Below are 17,572 nucleotides of genomic sequence, written 5' to 3'. Positions count from 1 at the left end.
TTGATTAAAAAGAGGGACATCACGGCTCAACCAGGCTAGACAGTCCTTGTTGCCCACAGCCATGGGGTGCTAGAGGTTGGGGCACTCTGCTGAGGCTGAAGGAGCTGGGGGTGCAAGAGGTGTCCTCCTTCGTGCAAGCAAAACCAGCCCACCCCAAGCAGTCATTCACTCTATGGGCTGCAGGTATGGGAGCTGAGACCCCAGACCAAGGCAGCTTCCTCCACAGAGGCAGCACTGCTGAGCTGCAAGCAGGGTACCGAGTCTGGTGGCACACCAGTCCCCAGGGCAGGAGGACCTCGGGCAGTTTCTGTGCAGCCCCAGAAAACACCTAGTGATGGCTGCAGCAAAGTCCCCGGCCTCCTGCAGAGACGCAGCAGCGCGGCCAGCCAGGGCACTTGGCCAGCTGGAGCCTCAGCTTTGCCTTGCTGGAGACCCAGCTCATCCCAGGGTGGGATGGCGGGATGAAGGAATGGGTGTCAGCTCCCACCTACAGGATCCTTTCCAAGGATGCTGCCAGGTGAACATCCTCCTGCCCCGGCTCAGGCACAGGGAGATCTCAGCATGTGGTGGTAGGTCAGGAAGTCTGGAAGTCCAGAGGTGAAGCGATGTGGATGTCAAGCTTTTGGGTGATAAAGGATCTCCCATGATTCCTCTGGTATGGAGACAGTGATGAGCACAGCATCCCAGAGTCCTCGTGGGACCCTCCTGCCCCCCTGCCCCACACCTTGGCACGGGCAGTTTCTGGGGAAAGAAGCCACCACAGTGCTCATTCCCAGTGGAGAAGCTACAAAGAGACAAGGGTTCCTTAGCCTGAATTTGAAAACTGTGCAACTATTTGGAAGAACTTCAGCCAGGGCTGAAAATTGGGCCAGAAAGCTCCCAGGAGGTGTGTGACACAGGGAAGGTCACCTGGCCAGCTGCGGAGAGCTGAACTCGGGGAGGTTTATTTAGATTAATGCTCCCAGCAGCCCAGCAGCCCCAGGCTCCAGCCTTGAAGATGATCAGACAGCCTGAGCAAAGCCAGCCGTGCGGTGGTGAGCATCCCCCATGGCTGCCCATGCCTGGTGAGGGACAGTTACCTCCGGCAGACCTGCATCAGTCATGTCCGGCTGCAGTGGAGCTGCCAAAACCCCCAACCAAGCTGGTGTCAGCTCAGCACCAGGACACGCTGGGGAGCATCCACAAATGGCCTAGCCTTGCAGGAGATACTAGACGTCTCTAATGCCTGGTTTGGGGGCCAGACGGACTCTGCCTTGGCCCCACAGCCCCCCCGGCTGTGCAGTGTCCCCACCAAGCAAGCAGCAAGCCTGAGCAGATCCCACCACCCCAACCCGCTACCACCCCCTTGCCCACAGGGTGAACCACTGGATCACCTAGCAGCAATCAGGACTTGATGCTTGTGGCCGTTCCCGTCCCACCACCAAGGATCTCTCAGCCCCTCTTGCCAAGACCCCGGCCCCTCATTGTCCCACCAGCCCCCTCCCCGTAGCTCCAAGCCCCCATGGGGATCGTGGCCTGCCCCGGCAGGGGGAGCAGGCTGCCAGCCGGGAGGTCACGCCTGGCCGGCGGCGCTCACGGCGAGCCCGCCATCCGGCTCAGCTGAAGCACATTTTGTTCGGCGCTTCCTGCATCCTGCCCCATCCCCGCGCCGGGGGGGTGGGTCAGCCCGGGGTCAGGCTGCTAATTGCAGCCCGGGGGACGAGGCGGCTGCCAGCCCACCGTGCCAGGCTGCAACCCAATGCAGGGGAAGCAGTGGGTCCCGCTGCAGAGAGGGATGGGTGACACGCCACAGCCAAGCCCGGCACCCCCCGAGGTGCTGGGGTGCCCCTGTGGCTGGACAGGACATGTCTCTGGCACCAGCACAGAGGTTGCAGCTCCTGCTGCTGGCTCTGCTGCAGCTCACCCTGGACTCAGGCCTGCAGACACCGTCCTCTCGAAGCCAGGCCAGCTCCACCATGCAAACCACCACCAGCATCGCTGCTGTGCCACTGCACCAGCCCCACACCAGGGTCCAGCCTCTCCTGGCATCGCTTGCTGGCACCTTCCCACGGAGAGCCACCAAGGCCAAGTGGCAATTCGGACATGGCTTTGCCCTCTGGGCCAGAGGCAGGTTTTGTTGCCCTTCTGCTAACTCTGTTTAATGAGGATGTTAATTAAGACCGACCCCTGGCCAGCCCTTGTGGTAGTACCCAAGGTGCTGCCTCAGCGCCATGCCAAGCTCGTTATCATCATCCCATGCTCCCCATGCCACGCGGCTGCCAGTGGCCACCCGGGCACCCAGCCCTGGGGACAGCAGCCCTGGGTGCCACTTCCCCACCAGCAGCTGGGCAGGCAGTGGGGACAGCCCGGCACAGGGGCTGTGCCTGACAGTGGCACTGCGGCTGAGTGTGGTAGAAAGGATGGTCTTCATCCTCAGGGGATGCCTGAGGTCCTGCCTGCCTGGGCAAGAGCTCGTTAGGCAAGGCTTGTTGGTGAGCACAGGACCATCCACCTACACGCACACCCGGGAGGCGCGGATGCAGTCCAGCATGGGGGTGAGCTAGAAGTGGGGTGCAGGGGCCACTCCACAGCCCCAGCACTCCATCTCCCACCTCCCCATCTCCCCACCACCCCACACCCCATCATCCCATCCCACTCACAGGCAGGGTTTGAATCCCACTCTCTCTCTGGCTCCTTCCTTTCTCCCAAACTCATTTTCCTTCATCCTTCATGGGGAAGCCCCTGCTCTCCTCGTCCCCTGCTAATGTCCACATCCAACTTGCAAGCACCACATGCCCTGCTATCGCTCCTCTCCCCTGCCAGTGCCCACCTCCCCTGCTAACGCCCACAGTCCCTGCAAAAGCCCATGGTCCCTGTAGATGCCCATGGTCCCTACCCATGAGGAGCATGCAGGCACTGGCAGCGCTGGGCTCGGTGTGGCAGTGAAGGCAGGGGCTCTAGTAGAGTATCGCTCTCAAACCATCTGCCTGTACAGTAGCAGCACCGTGCACAGCGGCTGCACCATCCCTCTCCATGCTCCCTGGCCACAGGGGCTGGGTGCTGCCCCGTGCCTCCCCTGAGGGGCTCCTTGGAGCACTGGGGCTGCCACGATGCACCGTGCCAGTATGATGCCCATGGGGGTGATGGGGGACACATGCCCCGTGCCTTATGCTTTCCCAGGGGAAAGCAGAGTTGGGGATGCTGCTGTCCCTGGGGGGAGCAGGCAGCAGAGAAGCAGCGTGGCACAGTGGGGTTTGCCACGTCTGCAACTGCCCCAATGGCACTTCACCAAGCACCAGTCTGTGCCAACGGCAGACCCCCGTGCTGCACACACAGCACCGAGCACAGCCCTGTTGTGGGTGACACAGCCAGACCAGGGGAAACAGCCCTGTGGGGCAGCCCCAGCAGTTCCCAGCCCTGGCTGCTGGTGGAATGAAGCAGCACCACCACCCCCATGCAACTCCCACAGGGGGTCAGGGCTGGAAAGCCCGGGGGAGGGGCTGTGCTTGCCGTTACCCAGGATGCTCTGCCATTACCCAGGTAGGGGCTGACTCCCCCCCCGGGTGCCAGGACTGTGCATTCACACAGCCCCAACCATTAGCCACAGTCATAAAAAGACAGCCAGACTCCTTTTACCCATAACACCCTCGCCACCACATTCCTGCTAAGTGATTTCGGCTGTTGCCCAAGCAGCACGAACTGAGAACCAGCTCCCTGCAGCCCCTTGCCAGTGCCACCCCAGTCGGTGCATGAGCTGGGCATGCCACGCACTGGAGCACTCCTGGGGCGCAAGCAGGGTCCGTCTGTCCCTGCAGGCCTTGAGCTTTGTCCCTTGCCACACTGGCCCAGCTCCATCACCATCACTGTGAGCTCCAGTCATCCCTGCAGGCACCCCTGGGCTCAGCCACCAGTGTCACCTGGGTGCCCGGGGCTGGGCTCCAAACACCCTGGGAGCTGCTGGGGCAGCTGGGTGGAAGCCTACTGGAGAGGGCATTTAGGGCAGTTTTCCCCAAGGACTTTCTGCTCGGTCCTGGCAGGTCGCTGCCCAGCAGGGATGGAACGCATGCACTGCCGTCAACCCCCCCTCCTCCGGGTGCACATCTGGTCAACAGATGCTGGCCCAAACGCTGGCTGGAGCCAGGGACAAAGGCTCTGGCTACCTCCTCCCGGCAAGGCAGAGCTGGCACTGCTGCGTCCAGGCAGATCTGCCTCTTCCCCCAGGCTGGGATTGACGCTGTCTGCGCGGCCAGGAGACCCTCTTGGGGGCTGGAAGGGGGCATGCAGCCCACCTGCCAGCCGTGATGCTGAGAACAGTGCCCCAAGCGCCGGGAGCGACCCCGCCGGCTTGTCCACAGCCAAGCCCATCCAACGTCCCCTCCATCCCGGATGGCTCCCACTTGACCCAGTGGTGGCATGAGGCCAACCTGGAAAACCCTCCATCGGCTGTGCCAGACGCTCAGCCCCCTGAGCTCACTCACCTTTGGGACCTCGTTTTGGACTTGTCCCAACAAAACAAGCCTCACCATGGTTCTCCATGGCACGTTAATGATACTGTTTTACCAAAACAAATGGTGCTGCACTACCCAGTAAAACTCCAGGCAGGTCAAGCCAGGAAACATCCCCGGGAGGAGCTGGGGCTGGCTTAGCCCAGCCACTGCTGGGATTAACCGTGCAGATTTAGCAGCCGGGGCGACTCCAGCTCGGCTCATCGCACCGTCCTGCCTGGGCCGGCCGCCGCCATGCTCCGGCATCGTCACCAGCGAGGTCCCCCTGGAAGCCGGCAGGACTGCGTCTGGCAGCCGGCAGCAGCGGCAGGGATGGTGTGCCCGGGCAGGCGAAGGCAGAGGGGGACCGGCCACCATCAGCACTGGGGGGCCTGGACGGCTGGAAAGAGGGGTGGGAGAGAAATAACAAAGCTGTAAATCATGACACAAAACATGCATTCATTTTATTCACAAAAACAGCCTGGATCGCTAAAACATTACAAACAGCATTTCAATTTAATGATGTAGAGAGAGCTGGAGAGACGGGGATTTGAACAGAAGAGAAATATCACTTTTCGTAACTGCTTCAGCACAGGTCCTGCAATATTATTTTTATTTTGATTTTAACTTCAGTAAGTTTACAAAAATTACTTCTAGGAGTAAACCGTTGCAATTAGGAGGTTTTTCTGTATGCAGTGTTTCTTGTTCTATATTAATAAACTAACAATGACTTTTTTCTGGTTTTTTTTATTCTTTTTTCCTTTTTTGAAGACTGCTAGTTGTGTAGCAATTGTTTTCTTCCACCTTTTATACCGAACCTCTTGCGGGTTAAACTTACATAGGTGAATGGCTAGGAAAAGGGATACTACATCGCTTTAAACATATTCTCATTTATAAACATGAAGTTGAGGCATTCTAGAAACTATCCACTCTATTGTATGATGGGAAAGAATCAAATAAAAGTATAAATGAGGGTGCAATTAAACAACTGTGCTAAATTACAGTAGTGCTTATTAGTAACTAGATTTTAAAAGGTTACTGTAAATTTACATTCCCTACACAAGTACTGCATCTTTCACACATAAACAACATCAACACCAAAACACAGAAAGAAACTGATTGTCCATACTCTGTCTATTAAGTCTTGGTACTTTACAGATCCATTGTTTTTTTCTTTTAATTATTTTTATTTGAAAAGCAGTTAAATGTCTGACTAGGACTCGAAGATGTTAAAACGAACGCAAAAAAAAAAAAATTATAAAAACAGGAATGAGATTTGCGAGAAAATATTTTTGGTTCTAAAGAGACACAGGTGCATCCATTCATTTCAGCCAAAAATCCCTTGCCTGAGACAACACAAGCAAGCAGTGACATTGCACTTGGATGACAGAGCTTTGGGATTCCCGTTCCTACTGGAACCATCTGAACGCGGCTCCTGTAGGAAGCATCACCTTCTGGAAAGGAAGAGAGACAGGGAAGGGGGACAGAAGAAGAAGGGACAAGGTGTTAGGTCGGGTCCGGCACAGCCACGCGGCACCAGGGTTGTGCACCCGCACCCCACCCCCGCATCCCCATCCCGGCATCCCAGGCCTCAGGACGGATCCAGCCCAGGCTCAGCATCCCCCGGACGCGGCTGCGCATCCCAAGGTTTCCAGCCCACTGGCAAATGCCGGGACAGCAGCCAGAGGGAGACAGGGGTCCTCCCGCCACCAGCCCCTGCCTCCCCGGCAGGGCACCCGGCACAGCAGCTCGGCCATTGTTCCTGCATCGCCACACCACAGCCAGCACAATGGCGTGGCCCCTGACTTCCCCCCCGGCCGATAGTGAGCACAATGGCCGGGCCACGGTGAGCCAGCATGGCCCGACACAGCGGCCCCCTCACTGCCAGCCCCCACCTCCCCTGCCATGGACAGATGGACACCCAATGGACAGGAACCCAGCCAACAGATGGGTTTAGGAGGGCATTTTGGGGGAAACTGAGGCAGGCAGTGAGCTGGCTGGGTTTGTGGCTACCAGACCTGGGAGCTGTTCAGGACACAGGGGACATCACCCCGCTGCCACCCGGCCACAATGAACAACTTTGTCCCCAACAGAGCAGCCCTGGGCACCACAGGGGACCTTTTGGCATTTCGCAGGGGAAGAGGGATGACTCCCACCAGGCTCAACCCCACATTCAACAACGCGCCTAACAAGGGACGAGACCTCTTTGAAGCCACCTGCAGGAAAGGTGGTGTGGGGCAATGGCCCCAATGGCTCTGCGGTCCTCGGGAAGGAGAAACTGGGACGTTTCCCAGCTGGATGGGGTGGGAACACACAACGTTCATGAGACTATGGGTGGAGTATGCAAGGACCACAATGTCTCTCAGTGCCAAGAGCCCCCCAGCAAGGCCAGCTAGCCAGCAGATAGGGCCATGCAATTACCAAGAGGACGTGCCTCCGAGGGCCTTTTGGTTCCTGCATCTCCAAACAAGCAAGGAACACCAACAGGAGACAAGCCACAGGCTGTGGTGACGGGTGCAGGGCAGCAGGCTGGGCTGCCATGGGACGGTGGTGGGGACAGCCAGCCCCAGCACCAGCTCCCAGCATTAAGCAGTGCTAGGACACCTCATGTGTTGTCCCAAAAGTCAAAACCATGCCATATTCAGGTCCCTAACCCCATGCAGGAGCCAGCCAGCTCTCATCAGGTCCTTCTCTTGGATCAGGACACCCCCAAGCCTCAATGAGTAATTAGGGCAGTGTCTCCCCGCACCCCTGAGGGAAAGACCCCAACATGCTCACTTCCACAGGCACCGTGAGCCAAACATGGGGCTTGGGCAAGGGGAGGGGGGCAAAGGGCAAGAATGAGCAAGAGATGGTGGTGCCCAGTGAGGATGCTGACAGATTGCACCATCTCCTGCTCCCAGCCCGTGTCTGGTCCTTGGGGCAAACTGAGCTGGGGCAGTCAACAACCAGAGAGCTGCAGGCATCACCACTTCCCCAAAGGCCTCTGCAATATGTGATCAGGCATCTGGGGAAGACACAAATGCCTCTGGCCAATGATGCATGGGGCCCATGCTGGATCCTGCCCAAGGCGCTGGATGCAGAACTGGCGGGGCAGAGCATGGCAGACTCACCAGCAAGGTCCACTTATTCAGATACATCATCCCAGGAGAGAGGAACAAGGGGAGAGGGGGCTCCTAACGGGTCTGGAAGGAGATGTCTTATACAGGTCACCTTAAACAACTCTGCCCCTTCATTATTAAAGGAAGATGGACAACCAGCTCTAATGTGGATGCCCAGGATAGATTCCCACCTCATCCCCATGAACACAGAATCACAGAATCGTTTTGGGTTGGAAGTCCAACCTCCCTGCCGTGCGCAGGGACATCTTTCACTACATCAGGTTTTTTTGAAGCCCTGTCCAACCTGACCTTGAACCCTTCCAATGATGGGGCAGCCACAACTCTGGGTGACCTGTTCAGCATCTCACCACCCTCATCATAACTCATTTCTTCATTATGTCCAACCTAACCCCGCCCTCTTCCAGTTTAAAACCATCGCCCCTTGTCTTGTCACAACAGGCATTGTGAAAAGCCTCTCTCTGTCAGACTCACATGAGGGTGGCAGGGACCCTCTCTCCAGCGCTAGCTGGGGCACCAAGGCACTTCACTGAGGCTTCTCCAGATGGAGGACAGCTCTGCTGAGTCAAATCCCAGCTATTCATGGCCTTCATGTGACATACAGCTCTGGAGACAAGCCCAGGGTGACCTGTCCAGGGCTGGCCACCAGCCCCCACAGCATTACCCAGGGTTGCTGGGGCTGGCAGAGCCTGGAGGAGCCTGGTCGGTGCAGGGACGTGCTGCTGCCTGCTCCGAGCATCCAACCTGCCTCTCCAGTCTTAGAGCCTCAGCCGGCCACCACCACACCGAGACACCAGCAACAACCGGTTATTTGGGCTCTGTAGATGAGCAGATAAAGCTTAACGGCGGCAGAGGGATTTAACCCATTTTTTAATGCCACCATAAAGGTTTAATTCTATTTTTTTTCCTGCTTGATTTTAGATCAACGTTTAATCACAGCTGCAGCCCCTGTCCAGGCTCTCCAAGGACGCTCCTTTGGACGCACCAGGCTGGCAGACCAAAGTCACTGCCGGCTGCTCTTCTCCCAGGCAATGGCACATCTCCCTGCAGAGGGGGATGATGCTTCACAAAGCCCTATGCGTTTTTCAGCCCCCATATAAAGGGCCACTGAATGGCCCCTCCTGTCCCGGTATCAAGCACTACGGTGCGATAGCACCCCACCAGGACCAGCGGTCCATGGAGCTGCCAAGCTGGCAGCACCTCTGTGTCCTGGCCACCACCAGCTCCAGACAGGTCTCCACCACAAGGCAGGTGCTGGTGGTTGCCCTAGGGCTGGCCCAATGCAAAGCATTACCAAGGCTGGTTGACGTAGGGCAAGGTTTAACAACCCAGTCATTGACTCAGGTGACCTTGGGACATCAGCTGGGGTCCCAGCATCCCCGTCCCAGGCACATATGGCCACAATCTTGTTCAACCCTAGCAACGTCGACACACGATGCAAGTGGATATCCTGAGACAGGGAAGGATCTGCTCTGAAAAGGGGATGGTGATGCCCTGGAGCAACCCACATCTGCCCAGGTGTCCATCTCCACCAGCACAACATCTCTTTTCAGCTTCAACACACCTATGGTTGTGCCCAGGAGGGACGGGGATCCATCTTTGGTGGGGCCCAACTCTATCACATGAAGAGCCCTATTTCAGTGGCTCCAATTTCTCAGCTAGCTGCAGGATGGGGAAACCAATCAAGGGGGTGACGGTTTCATGGGCTCCTGGTGCTATTTATCATCCCCAGACCCGGCGCAGCGCCAGGAGAAGGGAACGACTCCTCCGGCTGCTGCGAGCTCCGAGTCTATTGACCCGCTTTAGGACTCTTTGGAAGAGATGAACTTTTTTTTTTTCCCTTTCTCCCTTTTTCCAGATCACTGACTCAGCAAATTAGAACAAGAATATAATTTAGCAATACAGCGGTTTTTGAAAGACACAGTCCCCCTCTCCTCAACCCCACCGCCCAAATAGATTTTTTTTTTTTCCCCTTCACTATTCATTCAGAGCTGATGCTAATTGAAAAATGTAGCACGTGGCTAAGAAAATGGTGGGTTGTCTCTTTGGGACAACCAGAGGATGGGCAATGCCCTCATGCCAGGATGTGCGATCCAGCTGATGTTCGGGTGACTTTTTAGCCTTTGCTGGCTCTGGGGATGCACTCACTGGCAGGAAGAAGCATGCCGGCACAGCTGACAGTGGGATCAGCTCCCGCAAAAATCAAACCTGGTTTAAGCACAACATGTGGGGGACCCAGCAGACAGGTCTTGGCCCAGAGCACCCACGGGTGTGCAGCAAGAGGCAGGCTCTGCCAGAGTGGCGTGCCCACATGCCACCCCTGCACTGCATGACAGTGCTGCTGGCATCCAGGCCTCACCCATGCCACGCCACGCCATGCCATCAGCAGCTGCCCATGGCCCTGGCTGAATTTCAGACCCATGCGATGACCTGAGTCACCAGACTTTTCCTGCACTCCCCACACAAATATCACACCTCCATGGCAGATTTGGCAAGGTGGCACCCCAATCCAATAGCAGCTTGCAGCGGCTCTCCTCTGAGGCCAAGGGCAACACACGTGGGTGGACCATGGTGGGCACTGACAGCCCGAGTACCACCTCAAAGCCTCACAGCAGGAGGATCCGGGCACCCCCGCGCTCAGCAGATGCAGCAGGAGCAGGTGTGCTCCCGGCTCAGTCAGGTGCTGAAGCAGGCACACCGCCTGCGGGGACTGCAGCTCAGCTGCCACCAGGAAATCCGGCTGGTGCTTTATGGACTTATCCTGACCCCCCCAGATGGATGCTGGCCCAGGGAGACCCACCATGGCCACAGCACGGGAGATGCCGCCCAGCGCACGCTGCAGCTGTTTACCACCCAAAACCAGGGACGACTGTTCTGCTCAGAGCAAAGAGTGAGCTAAGGGGCTGGGCTCCAGCTGCACCACGGCCACGGGTTTTACTGTCACCGATTACCCCCAAGCTCTGCCCCGAAAAGCTGCCTCCTGCCTCCCCATCCTCTGATCCAATCACCGGGTTAGAAGCCACTCCCTGGCTCAGGGAGCTGCAGGCCGCCCAGGACAAGGGATGCCAGCACTGAAACTCAAGCAGAGACCATGCCTGCAAAGGGGAGAGCGAAACCCAGTTCACGCAGGGACTCCAGGGAGAGACCCCCAGCCCTCCTCCCCAGGCCAATCAACCCCAGTACATAAGGGAGGGCAGGAACTGGGGGCACTGGGCAGAGCACACATCTCACAGTGAGAACTGTTAATGGAAAAGGGAAAAATAAAAAAGTAAGAAGTACCAGGTGTTTTATTATCTAGGGCAAGATCCGAACCCAGAGGCGCAGCCCGAGGAGGGGTTAGGGTGCCTGAGAGGGGCCGGTTACCTCCAGTGCTGCAGAAGGCTTCTTTTTGAGTTCTTCGCATTTTCGGAATTTGCAAATCTGGTGGCCAGTTTTGCGATTCCTACAACTGCTGCACTGCTCGCAGTTTATCCGTCTTCGGCAGGGCGGGCACATGCCGCATCTTTTCCGTTTCTTTTTCCCCGAATTGATGGCAGATGCCAACTCATTCTGCATGGGATACTCTGCCAAGCCAGCCATATGGAGCGCGCTCTCTGCCAGAAACACGCCGGCAGGGGTCATAATGAAAAGGCCTGGGTTGATGGGAAAAGCCCCCAGGTAAGGAAAATCAGAGGGGCCGTTCATTGTCTCTGCAGCTGAGACTGCCTCCATGTCAGAGATACCAGTCCCGTGGTCGCTTGCTAGAGGAAGATGCTCCTGTACCACTCTTTTGAGCATTTCTGTCGACTGAGCAAACTGTTGTAGGGCGGTCTGTCCTTCTGAGGAGATCTCTGACACCCGGTCTAATTTGCTCAGCATACTAGAGATGTTTTTGTGCTTTGAGGTAGAATGACTTTTATCCACAGTCGCTTCGTTGCCATTAGCTAAGGGGTTGCCTTTCTCTGAATGTTCGCTTACTGAGCTGCTGCTACCAAAGGTGGAATAGTGGGAGAGTGGACGGGACTTCTTAAGACTTTTGTTCAAAGGTTCACTTATTATTCCACTTTTGTTCCTCCTCTCAGAGTTGACAGGGGGTTGAGAGTCATCTTGGTTATTTTTTTCCGTCTCTGGCTTGTTCCCAGTGTCCTGATGGGAGCCTGAATTTGACATGGTGCCCGGAGCACAACAACAAAACCAAACCCAAAATAAAAAAAAAAAAAAAAAAAAAAAAACACCCCCAACGCCAAAGCGAAAGACCCCCAAAGCCCTTCTGGTAGCACCAGCCCGCCAGCCACCGGGGAAAGCTCAGACAGGAACGCTCATCAACAGGACGGCTCCTCCAGCGTCAGCCGCAGAGGACTTCAGTCCAATCTCAGTGCAAAGACATACTCTGCAGCTCTGGTACACAACATGCGGCTCTGGAAGTAGAAAAGAAAAGAGAGTTAGCGCTGGCAAGAGCCAACGGGCTTTTCAAAGCGGCTCTTCCTCCCCCTGCCATGAAAGTCTCAGCGCTGTGAACAAAGAAACTCCAGGGAACGGACCTCGGTGGAGATCCGTTCCGCTGCTCTTTAAAAGGGTCGCCATCCAGACAGAAATGGGGGGTCACAGGGGAAGTCCTGGCCTGGTAGCAATGGCACTCCAATGCTTAAAGGCTCTCTGTGCCCGGCTCTCCTCCCTGAGGGACTGCAGCCCCAGGGAAGTCATGGGGCTCCTCTCCTGCTCCGCTCCAGCAGCATGTGGCCCCCACGCCGGATGGGACTGCAGGCGCCCGCAGGATGCCCCTGAGCTGGCAGCCAGAGCTCATGCGAGGGGCTCATGGCTCGTCCCCACCCTGCAGCCACCCATGTTTCCCCAGCCGGGTGCCGCGGAGTCAGCAGGTTGCAGGGCTGCGCCCCAGCTCTGCTGCCCCCCCAGATGCTGCTGCTCACCCAGCTCAGGCTAGGCTGCACCCCTCACTCTCCTCCTCTTCCTCCTACTCCTCCTGGACCCTTGTTCCCGGGCCAGCACTCCACACGAGCGCTGGGCAGGGGAAGGAAGCCACATGGGGAGCTGCAACATCCACCTCCAAGCCCTACAGGGAGCCACAGCGTCCACCTCCAAACCCCACCAAAAGCTGTAGTGTCAACCCCCAAGTCCCATGGGGAGCTGCAGCGTCCACCTCTGAGTCCCTGCAGCATCCACCTCCAAATCCCATAGGCAACCATGGTGTCCACCTCCAAACCCCATAGCGAGCTGCAGCATCCACCTTCAAATCCCACAGGGAGCCACAGCAGCCGCTTCCAAGTCCCAGTGCTGACCTCCTTACAACACCCTGGTGTGCCCTGCCTGCATGCCCACCACAGGCACCCAGCCACTCCGGCAGAGGCAGGGGCTCAGCGGCAACAGCAAGAGCCCCCTCCTTGGCACCGTTCCCCAGAGCGGGGGCGATGCTGCCATCCCTGGGGTGGCTCTGGGGCAGCTGGGCCCAGTGTGTCTGCAAACACTTGTTGTGAAATTCCTCCTCGTCCCCTCCCGAGCACGCACGCACGCACGCACGCACAGGCACTGCCGGAGTAATCAGGCTTTAGAGGAGAAAAGCTGCAGGGCTTAGCGGAGCAGGAACCCACGTCCCCACCCCGGCAGCAGCTGGGGGAGGGCAGGACCAGGAGGAGGCCCCTCGCTTACCCCATCCCTCCATCCCAACTATCCCGGCAGCCTCCTCTCCGGAGTCCGGGCAGGGATGTGGCTGTGTGTGGAAAGCTCTGCCGGGACCCTTGCCTCTGCCCAGGGGTGATGCAGCAGAGCAAGGGGCATCCCTGCACCCCCTGCACCCTGCGCCTGCTCATCCGTCACCCTTTGTGTCCCCTTCATCACAGGCGAGCTGCAACGCAACCCCAGCAACCCCACTACAGCCCACGACCCTTCCTCGCAGATATGGCTTGGCAGCTGAGCTGTGGGCATCGCCATTAAAACGCTGACGGGGGCAAGGACCCCACGCCAGCCACCACGGTACTGGCAGAGGAAGACAGCCCGTCTCACCCCGGTGCCAGAGCCGGCTCGCCTGCGGAGAAACCCCCCCCCCGCCCTCATGCTAAAAACCGCTTGCTTCAGCTGCTGCGGGATTTAAGATGCAGCACAGATCGATGCAGGGCTCGGGTTCCAGCCTGGAGCTCGCCAGGCCACGTGGGGAGGGAGGGCTGCAGCGGCAGGACTGACTGCCCTTCCCTGAGCATCGCGCTCCACACCAGGCAGGGGGATGTTGCACGGTGGCGAGGCTGGGGTGCACCCTAAATGGGTGCTGGGAGGGTGGGTGAGCTGCTGCTGTGCAGCTGGGGCACCTGTCCCCGGCTGCTGGGGACGTGCGGGACCCGTCCCTGGAGGCATTAGGATGGGTCACACCTTAACGCCGAAAGCAACGGGTGCTGGGGCCGGAGCGGGGAGCACGGCAGGAAAAGCACTGGACGGGAGGATGTGAGATAAAGCCGCCCGGCGGTGTTATCTCACGCCCGCCCGCGGCTGCCTTTCCTGCGGCCCTGCGCCTCTTCCGCCCCACGGTGCGGCAGCCCCACTCAGCTGCCGAGCAGGGAGCCAAGCGCCGGGCCGGATCAGCCCAGGATTTACCAGCCTGCCCACTCGCCTTGTGGCATTGTAACTGCCAAGCCGTGGTGCTGCTGCAGCGTTAACCGGGGGTCTCCAGCGACAACCAGGAGCACATCTCGCATCACTCTGGCAAAGAGTCCAAGTCATGCCCACGTGGGGCTCACCACCACACTCAGGGGTCTCCCCCAACCCCACGGCACAGGATGGCAGGGTCCGGATGCTGAAGTGGGGAGGACAGCAGCTGGAAGCACACCATGGTCACCATCTCCATCAGTTCACATCTTCCTCCGCAGCCAGCCATACCGGCCAGCCTTCCCCAGCTGGCTCTAGCTGACAGCTGCCCGTTGGTCCCACCCTGCCGCGTAAACTGGGTGCCAGCAGCTCCGAGCCCCTGCCAGTCGCAGCCTCCTCCGACCGGGGCTGATGGCTGCAGAGCCTGGAGCACGCCCCTGCTGCCCCGAGCACCCACTGCTGCGATGGGTGGCACTGCGGGATGAGGCACCCCACCTCACCCAATGCAGCTCAGCTGTCACCCATGGGGACAAGGGACACACTGCCATGTCCCCTCTCAGCTCCAGCGGTGCAAGGCAATGCCCAGCTGCTGGCACGAGGTGCTGCACCGAGCTGTGCCAAGCTGTGCCAAGCCGTGCCGAGCGGCGCCACCGCACAATCCCGCCATTGTCCCGGCTGCCGCTCTGCCTCCGCCAGCTCCCACCATCTGTAACCGCCCGGCACTGCCCTCCAGCCCCCCAGGGCTGCGCTCCTCTGCAGTGGCAGGCACCAGGCACCGTTGCCATGCCAGGTGGGACAGGTCTGTCCCCATGCTGTCTCCTCTCGAGGGACCCCAGAACCTGGTTGCTGTGGGGTGCCTGGCTAATTTGCACAAAGGGCATGTCTCCCCCACGCCGACACTGCAGGACCACCCAGCACAGCAGACATCTCAGCTGCTACTCACCAGCCTCTGCCCAGCCAGATTGCTAATTGCAGCGGGGGGAGGAATTAATGATCTTAATCCCTTCTTTATGATTGACCCGAGTAAAGACTGCAAGGCCCCCCCCGTCCCATTTCTGCCCCTTTTCTGGCCCCCATGCCCTGGGGAAGGTGCCGGGCAGCGTCACCCGGGTCCCTGTCAGAAGGTGCTTAGTCCCGGACGTGGCATTAAGGGGCACGTGATGGGCTCCCTAGCCTGGGTCTTTGCACTGGGCAGCTTAGCAGACTGGAGGGACGCCAGGGTTCAAGGGGACACCACCAAGGTCAGGAGGCCCCAACCCACACCCAGGGGGTTCCCAGCCCTTTGCAGGACCCTGCTCCCCCACTGCAACCCCCCTGCCAGGTACAGGCTGAGCCCACGGGGTCTGAAAGCTGGGTGCCCTGGGGGCTCAAGTGACCAGTTCGCTACAGCACCCAGGCGAGGCTATCACTTGGGTGTCACCCACTTTGCCCATACCCACTTCCACCACCCCAAAAACCTGCCCCCCGCCAGCCCAGGATGCTTGGCTGGGGTGAGGCAGCAGCTCTCCCGTAGTCCAGGCGGGGAGAAAGGGAGCTCTCCTCTGGGGCTTCCCCTGGAGCTGAGCCCAGCACCACCCCATATCCCCCCTTCACTCTGCCCCGGGGCTCCGGGCAGCCCAGCACACAGGCTGACCTCGGGGACCGCGCTACAATAATCCTAACTCCAAAAAACATAAAGGTTGCAAAAGGATCTCTGGTGGTCCAGCACCCAGAGGAACCATCGCCAGACTAAGAGTCTCCCTGATTGCGGGCACCATTTACCGTCAGAGGGGAGCAGAAGAGTAGCTTCGTTTCTCGTAAAAAAATGACAAGCTGCGATTTCCAGCCCGCTCCCCTGTGTTATTTCACTGCATCGCTGGAAAGCCATCAGCTCCTGCCGACGCAAAAAGTCTCGTCTTCGAGAAAGAACTTCTGCTTTCCTTTGATTTTAAATAAATCAACCTCCTCCCGGAAAAGCTGCCGGTCGGTCAGCCATGCACAGACACAGCCGTAAAGGGAGAAGAAAGCAGCAAAGCCGAAAGCGAGCTGCTCCCGGGCTCCGGAGACAAAGGGAGAAAATAAAAGTTCGGCTTTTTTCTAATCCCCGGGCGCTGGGTGGGCACCAGGGGCGGCGGCTTTGTCTGCCCGGAGCAGACGGAGGATGAGGACGGAAGGGACTCCGGCATCTTTTCAGCCTCGAGAAAGGCGGTAATTGTCCCCTCCACCGGGTTTTTGTCCACGCTTCCTCCCCCTTGCCACGCAGCTGCCCACCCAGCACAGCCCCCACCTCCCTAGCAAAGCCCTGGTGATGGATGGATGAACAGACAGACGGATGGACAGACTCAGCCATGCCATGGGTAGACCTAAGGAGGGCACCCACCACCGGCACTTGCCCCACTCCAAGGCATCCCAGGAAGGGTGTAGGTCAAGAGAGACTGCAGCTGAAGGTACCTTCCCAGATGGAGGTACCACTCACAGCTCCGGAGAGGGCCCAGAGGTGGGCCCCATGCTCCTCAACCACCCTGGCCAACAGCCGTGGACAGGACCTCGGGATGGCCAGGATTGCAGGGCCATGGGTGGTGGGAGCAATGCATGGGGAGCCCCAAGACACCCCTGAGGCATTGTGGTGTCTGAAACACACCCTGGGATGAGAAAAGCCAGCAGACAGAACAGGACCACCGCCCTGCAGCGCTGTCATGGGTCACAGGGTCCAGCTGCAACCCAGGTCAAAGGCTCAGGAGAACAAGCACCACCAGGATAAGGTTCAATGCAGCTCCAGCCCCAGTGCCACAACACCCGACTCAGCTCCCAGGTACCTGATTTCCACAGCACAGTCGAACCTGCTGCTCCCTCCACCGGGTGACACAGGTCAACTGAAAGCTGGCGCTGATGTCTCATCACAGCCTCATCGACCAGCAGTCAGGCAGCAGGCATAAGACCAAAGGGCTACTGGACCTCTCCGACCACACAAGGAAGCACCATCAAGTCTTGAGCTGCCAGGGACTCAGCCAGGCGAGAGCTGGCCATAGGGACTGCTGGCAGGGCAGAGACTCATGGCACTGTCACCTCTGGGCTGCTGCTTCTGCCAAAGCCATGTGGGGTAACAAGGTGAACCAAGAGAGAAATCAAGCTGCGATCTCTCAAGGCTAAATATCCCTGCAGGACACCCATTCAGGGAGAACATGGTGCCTGATAACCAGGTACAGGCACCCTGAGGCAAAGACAAGGACATCCTTCACCTACATTGTTTGCAAGCCATCACCCCTGTCAACCCAACAGCCCCCCAAGCTCTGCTCTTTGCATTTATCCTCCCAAAAACTGGTCCAGCCAGACAATCAACTCCTAGGTGCACCATGGAAGCTACCATCACCCACTACATTTTCTCCAGACATCAAGAGAGGACGCCCAGGCCTGGGGAGGTTTGGGCAGTGTCATAAATGC

The 17,572-nt window shown here is 58.4% G+C and overlaps 1 protein-coding gene across 1 annotated transcript; it reads right to left on the bottom strand.

Annotated features, from left to right (window-relative positions):
• Positions 1 to 4,958: 4,958 nt before the first annotated feature.
• On the bottom strand, positions 4,959 to 11,752 carry CXXC5 (CXXC finger protein 5). Its single transcript, XM_082324221.1, has 2 exons — positions 10,946 to 11,752; positions 4,959 to 5,917 (listed from the first exon to the last, which is right to left on the bottom strand). The coding sequence occupies exons 1-2, from the start codon at positions 11,729 to 11,731 to the stop codon at positions 5,873 to 5,875; spliced, it is 831 nt and encodes a 276-aa protein (XP_082180347.1). The 5' UTR covers positions 11,732 to 11,752; the 3' UTR covers positions 4,959 to 5,872.
• Positions 11,753 to 17,572: the final 5,820 nt, after the last annotated feature.

This window comes from Platalea leucorodia (assembly GCF_965183815.1).
Source record: "Platalea leucorodia genome assembly, chromosome: 11".
In the NCBI taxonomy this organism is placed as follows: Eukaryota; Metazoa; Chordata; class Aves; order Pelecaniformes; family Threskiornithidae; genus Platalea; species Platalea leucorodia.
This window is presented reverse-complemented; position numbering and strand designations above follow the sequence as displayed.

What these genes read in the sequence shown, in the direction of transcription:
- CXXC5 (XM_082324221.1), bottom strand. Translation starts at nt 11,731, where the DNA reads ATGTCAAATTCAGGCTCCCATCAGGACACTGGGAACAAGCCAGAGACG. An exon ending in AGCCTTCTGCAGCACTGGAG is followed by an intron (nt 5,918 to 10,945) that starts GTAACCGGCCCC and finishes CTTCCTTTCCAG; the next exon opens with AAGGTGATGCTTCCTACAGG.